Source organism: Mytilus edulis, chromosome 11 (assembly GCF_963676685.1).
Source record: "Mytilus edulis chromosome 11, xbMytEdul2.2, whole genome shotgun sequence".
Classification (NCBI taxonomy): domain Eukaryota; kingdom Metazoa; phylum Mollusca; class Bivalvia; order Mytilida; family Mytilidae; genus Mytilus; species Mytilus edulis.
In genome coordinates, this window is record NC_092354.1 from 51,307,336 (window position 1) to 51,314,216 (window position 6,881).

Below are 6,881 nucleotides of genomic sequence, written 5' to 3' on the forward strand. Positions count from 1 at the left end.
GGTGCGTTTAATTTCCAGGACAACCAATTCTGGACGAAGATCGTCATTCTTAATACACCTGTCTGCCTTCTGGATAACATCGCGAATATTTAATAGTAACCGATTCTTCTCTGTATCATCTGCCATTTTGGAAAGTGCAATCACATGATCTATTTACTGCCGTGTAGTTCCGGTAGGAGCGTTCATTGTTTTAATTATTCATAATGTCATTTTAAATAAGATATCTTATAAACTAATAGATTTATCTTATTAACTTATAGAGATATCTTATTTAATTGGTTATAAAGATATCTTATTTAATATATAAGATATCTCCATACGTTAATAAGACATCTTTATTAATTAATAAGATATCTTATAAAGTATGTATTTAAAAGATATCTTTATAATGAAGTAAGATATCTTATAAGATATCTTATTAATTAATAGATATATCTTATTAACTTATAGAGATATCTTATAAAACTAATAGAGATATTTTATTTACTTTCAAATTAAATAAGATATCTTATAAAAATTAAAGATATATAGATTCTTACATTTCTAATGACCAAAAAACCTATTTTAGTTTCATAAAAAAATAAATTCTCCCAACCATGCCTTAAACTACGTCATCCGGTGTTACGCGCCAGCATATTTATACGCACATAAGTCTTTTGTTTAATTTCAAGTATTATCTAAAAAAAACACAATCCAATTCAATTTGAATTCCAACATATTCATATTTAATCACAAAAAGAACATTAAAATAGTTTTTATCAATTGAACGTTGATAAGAAAAAAGAACTTTTTTCGCGTAGAATGAAGTTCACCGCTCACTGAAATAAACACGAGGAGAATGAATGAAGTTGAAAACGGCTGACCACAGTAGTTTATTCATCTTGTGAACTGTCACTCTCGATAACAAATCGGCGTTTCTTCTGAGGAGGCTGAACTGATGGTGATGTATTGTTAATATTGATATTAAATGTCCCCCCATAAATAGGTGCCCCAAAGATATAGTTCATTCCTGAACGCGGTGCATCGTGACTTTGGCTTTGCCCAACCACGAGTTGTGTCTCTGTTTGATGAACTGCTTGACGTCCCATCGTAACCGTCCTCGTTGTCTGCGAAGACTGTATTTGTTGCTCATTTTCATCCTGGTTACCTAAGATGCATTGACGTCCCATCGTAACCGTCCTCGTTGTCTGTGAAGACTGTATTTGTTGTTCACTTTCAGCCTCATGATCCTGGTTACCTAAGATGCATTGGGCTATCTGTTTATGTTTCTGAGGGTTCAGTTTTGATTAAGTGGTGATACTCTGTATGTTTTTGTGTCCAGATATCTAAAAAATCAGTAAAAAAATCATAAACTTTCTAGTATGAACCATATGTGAATTTTTATGAAATAGTGTGGATCTGAGGAAGAAGTAAAGGTGGACTAGAATTTAGAATTGTGAAATATTAAATAAGGGTGTCTCATTGACAGATTGAGGGGTTCTGATCCTGGATCCAACTTACTGTTTTGTCAAATTCCTGTATCCGCTTACACTATGTATGTAACTTTGTAAGCAATTCTCATTTTTTGTAAATTCTTGTGTCCCCCCTAGTCCAAATAATTATGACGTCTCGTTAGGCTATTTTTTTATATTTTTTTTGGGACGCTGTACATTGATGTACGGCGTCCAAAAAATTATAAAAAAATAGCCTTTCAAGACGTCATAATTATTTGGACTAGTGTCCCCCTAGACTTCCTAACACAGTACAGTACAATAATTTGACTAACATGTGTCATGCTCTCAAAGAATTAGCAATTCAGGGTTGCACTTAGACCCTAATGAGATCCACAAATAAAAAATAAATAATCCGACAATTTTAAAAAGGATTTCTTCAATTTTTGTGCTATTTTTACATTTCCTGACCGGTGTGAGAAAAAATATTTCTCCTCACTAGTGAAAAATCTGTTCTTGGCAAGTGATTAATTGAATTTCAATGGTTCAAATTTTGCCGTTATATAGCCTTTTTGTGCTAATGCGGCGTCAGCTGTGTGGCGTAAAGCAACTAACAATGAATCAATGAATTTAATCTTTGATAAAATTAGAGAAACAAATTCCACCGATATGTGTTTCCACTTTCAACAGTTAAATTTTTAATATTGAAAAGCTCAGCAAGCCTTGTGTTTTAAATTGTAAAATTTAACGTTAACTGTCTCGAGTGGAGAATTTCGTAACACTCTGTGAAATCTATATTTTCATATCTCCAGTTACAAAATTTTCTTATCAGATGATTGTTCAAAATTCAATCATGACAAAAATTGAGTGGATGAAAACTGTAATTAATGTAGTCAAGTGGTGTTGTAGTAATATTTTTATGATTAATAACCTGTTTGATATGATTATGTTCAATTCCCTCATCGTCAAGCTTCTGAAGCATAAACCTTCTAGCTGAATGGTTGGTTAGGCGCCTGTTTGTATTGTCATCTAGAGGTTGGTTCTCATCATTTTGATTGTGTTCTTTAATAATACCTACAAGTATATGTACAGTATTAATAATTAAAAGCAGTGATTAAAAGAACATGCTGGTTATACACATGTACAGTGTTTATATGGGGAAATTCAAATATGGTATCAAATTTTCTTGATTTCTTCTGAATTTCCTATTGTGACGTCATGAAAAAAGACAACCATGATGACGTCACTTACATGTATGCCTTCAAATTGATATTTTATTGTGTGTTTTTCTATGTTGTGATGTTATACTATTCAGTTTTGTGTCAGTAAAAGGGAGAAGGTTTGGTACCATTAAAACATTTAATCCCTCTGCAAATGTTTGCACCTGTCCTAAGTCAGGAATCTGATGAACACAACAGTAGTTGTTGTTTGTTTATGCAATTTATACATGTTGCTTGTTTCACTTGTTTTTATAAAAGACCATTGGTTTTCCCGTTTGAATGAATTTACACTTTAAATTTGGGCTCTTTATAGCTTGTGTTATCCAAGGCTACATGTTGAAGGCTGTACCGTGACCTGTAATGGTTTACTTTTATAAATTGTAATTGGATTGAGAGTTGTTTCTCTAGTTTTCGTGCAATTTTCACCTTTCTCGACCGGTGTGAAAAAAATATTTCTCGTCTCTTGAGAGAAATTAGTTCTCAGCAAATGATTGGTTGAATTTCAATTATGACATCAAAATTTCTTGCATTCTTCTGAATTTTATATTGTGACGTCATGAAAAAAGGTGATTGGGTTGAGAGTTGTTTCTCTAGTTGTCGTGTTATTTTCACCTTTCTCGACCGGTGTGAGAAAAATATTTCTCGTCTCTAGAGAGAAATTTGTTCTTGTTCTCAGCAAATGATTGGTTGAATTTCAATTATGACATCAATTTTTTTTGCTTTCTTCTGAATTTTCTATTGTGACATCAGGAAACTAGGTGAATTTAAAAATTTAACTGTTTGAGTGGAGAAATATTGTAATACAGTCTTGATGCAGTTGTGAAATCTATATCTCATTGGCACTCATACCATATCTTCCTATGCATGTACATTGTACCAATAAAGAGCACAACTTTCAGCAAATCTCTCAAAAGGAATATCTCGTGTATTATATTTCTCCAGTCTTGACAGTTAAATTTTAAATATATTCAAAATCTTGGCACGCCTTGCATTTTAAATTTTAAAATTTAACTGTCTCTCGTGGAGAAATATAACACGTAATATGTGTCTTTGTGGCATGTACAAATGTTTTATGCTTGCGTTAAAACTTACATGTAATCTTTTTTTTTAGGTTAAAGGATAGAGTTTATTTTGGATTTTTATCAACCTTAAACAAAATTTTAAGACGGCAGGGTTGATGAATTTTCTGGATATATCGAGAATTTTTTATAAAAAAAGGGGGGAAACATATCAACCAAAGTATTGAGTATTTGACACAGATTATTCTACATGTACATGTATTTAAACTATCCTTGTTAGTACAATGGTCAGTACACTCATCTACAGATGAGGGATCTGGGTTCGATTCCTGGACTTGGAGTTTACATGTAGAGTCAAAATGTGTCTATTTACTCTTGCTTAAATTTGAATAAAAATGTACAAGTAACTTAATTTGACCATTGTTGAAATTTTAATTATCAACATGTTGTTCACAGTTCTACCTTCATATTGGTAAATACTCAATGATGACTTTCATTTTTTTTTTAATTTCAAAACTAAACTGATTTATAAAAGAAACAGATTAAACAGTTATCGGTCACTGTTGACAAATAGGTTTCTCAAATCTTTCTCCAATCAATGAATTTGGGAAAACCTGCACATTTCTTGAGTGGTGTGAGTAAACTATTTTTCACCACTAGTAAAATATCTGTTCTAAATCAAAATTGATTATGACGTCATCATGTTTTGTTTTTTTCAGAATTTTCATATTGTGACGTGGGGGAAAAAGCGACCTTGCCTGATGACATTGCATAAAGGAACACAAGTTTCTAAAAATCTTTGAAAAAGAATGATACAAATCATTAAACAAACTAATTTCGACACTATAAGTTATAACTCGTGTATTACAATATTTCTCCACTCTCGACAGTTAAATTTAATTATTTAAAAAGCTCGGCAAGCCTCGCTCTTTAAATAATAAAATTTAACTGTCTCGAGTGGAGAAATATTGTAATACACTTGTTGCAGTGTATGAATCAATATATACATTAATAACAAGTAAATGTACCTGTTTACAATATTTTATTACCTGTATTTAAAGCCATTTTCTTCATGAATTTTCCTAATTTATTGATACCAATTCTTTGTGCCTTAAACCAAAGGGCTGACTTGTCAGGGTTGTTGTTCTCCTGAATGTAGAAGGGATCTTCAGGCTTACTATATTTTGTAGGTCTTTTTGACTTGTAAAGCTTTTATGCAGCTACAGGACATTTTGTTTGATCAGTTGTGGCCCAGGCCCTTTGAGGAATTTCTCTTGTGTTTTTCAGATTTGCTCCAGTTCTTGTTTTAGTATTTCTCTCGTTCATTTGCAAGTATTCCTGACTTTTAGAGTCTTTACATAGTTGGACATCCCCCCATGTCATCTGATAATGTTCAGTTACACCACGTAGGCCAAAATATATTGTGTTAAAAAACCAGAGAGTGTGCAATAGAGTTGTAGGATTGGACAAGCCCAGCTGCCCAGTTTTAAACATTGCTTCAATGTCATCATCAGTGAGTGTTTCAGCTCTTTTATCACCATTTCCTTTACCCATTTTTTTTAACGCTATCTGTTTTGCCGTAAGAACATCTCTGGTTTTAGCAAATTCTACACTTTTACTTAATTCATAGCCATAATCATTGCTCCTCAGTATTCTATCAAATGAACACATCATTCCACGTAGTGAGGATGGCTCATACTCTTCTCCATCAGTTTTTCTCACAGAGAAAAAGTACTGACATAAAAGACTGTTTAATTCTTCAGGTGGAATTTTATAAATTTCTCTTTTTTCATTTTTCTGTTGTAGGAACTGTGTAAGTGTGCGCATATCACTTATATTTTTTCTGGCAGTGCCTTGATTTTCCTGATCTTTAACAAATTGTTCTACAGTTGATTCATCAACTGGAACAAACTGTCTTGGTTTTGATGCTTTTGAACTAGGCTTTTGTGTAGGTGCTTGAGGTGGTGCTGACACATTTACAGGAGCTTCATTTGGCGTTTTATCAACTTCATTCAACTCTGGCTCAAACAGATACAGGAGTTCATCAGGAACATGTGGTGAGGAGTCATGTTCTAATGGGTGTGTGACTGTTCTGTCAGGCTCAGAAATAATGTCAAACCTGTATCTGGCCTCAGTTACAAGTTTACCACCTTCTAGCTGAATTTCCCACAACGGAAACCCAAAGTTGTCTGTTTTACCTTTTATAACTCCCATTTGCCCCCCCCTACAAGTCTGACTTTTTGTCCCCTTGTCAAGTTTTCGTTGAGCGACATTTCTTTCTTATAATGAAAATTGCAGACGACGAGTTCTCGATAGTTTGTTTACACGTTACTAAGATGTTTATCGAAGAAGGCCGAGAATTCTTGTTAACCTTGAAAAAGTAGTTCCGACAGGTCACGAACTTTGATTATCCAATCAATTGCTGAGAACAAATTTCTCTCTAGAGACGAGAAATATTTTTCTCACACCGGTTGAGAAGTGTGAAAATAGCTCGAAAATTAGAGAAATCTTAATACTTACTAAGATATCTTGTTAAATAAATAAGATATCTTCAAATTTGAATAAATATAAAAACGGCGTGCCATAACCGTCAAGCGTTATCGTGTGGTAAGTTTGTCTGATTAACCAAACAATAACCAGTTAAGTGCCAGCAAAATGAGTGTAGCGAGGGATATATTCCCAATGATAAAATGTTGAAACACGCTGATTAGACATTGAACATCTCCGGAAAATGTCCCAGAAATCAACGAAAACGAGATCAAACACACTGTTTTATCTTCCATCTCAAGTTTCAATGGTGTAAATGGTGTAGCTTTGACATTTAGATGAGGCTGTCGAACTGTGAATCCATGCGGTTCATTATTGTCATTTATTTATGAATGCACTCAAAAGAGGTTCTCGCGGAGAAGGCTTAAAATTTGGAAATTTAAGTGGCTGTCGAATGAGAGTAGAATCTTGTTTTTTTTTTCTCTCCATTTTTTAGATTAAGTGAAAACATACAGAACCAAGGAACAAATGGTGCAGAAATGAAAGAAGATACAAATGGTAAGTTTAAATAAAAGTATTGATGAATCGACATGATTGACGGTTTTTAATGTCCAGTGGCATATTCATGACATGTAAGACTTGGCAATAATGAGATATATTTCAGAAACTGCTTTTAAATAGACTAACAATCTAGCTAAGTTTTGATGTATTACAATTTTTCTTTG

At 33.1% G+C, this 6,881-nt stretch overlaps 1 protein-coding gene across 1 annotated transcript; it reads right to left on the reverse strand.

Moving 5' to 3' along the window:
- Positions 1-560: 560 nt before the first annotated feature.
- LOC139495780 (uncharacterized protein KIAA1958 homolog) lies at positions 561-6,171 on the reverse strand. Its single transcript, XM_071284155.1, has 3 exons — positions 4,719-6,171; positions 2,362-2,504; positions 561-1,325 (listed from the first exon to the last, which is right to left on the reverse strand). Exon 1 carries the CDS (start codon positions 5,881-5,883, stop codon positions 4,882-4,884), a length of 1,002 nt encoding a protein of 333 aa, XP_071140256.1. The 5' UTR covers positions 5,884-6,171; the 3' UTR covers positions 561-1,325; positions 2,362-2,504; positions 4,719-4,881.
- Positions 6,172-6,881: the final 710 nt, after the last annotated feature.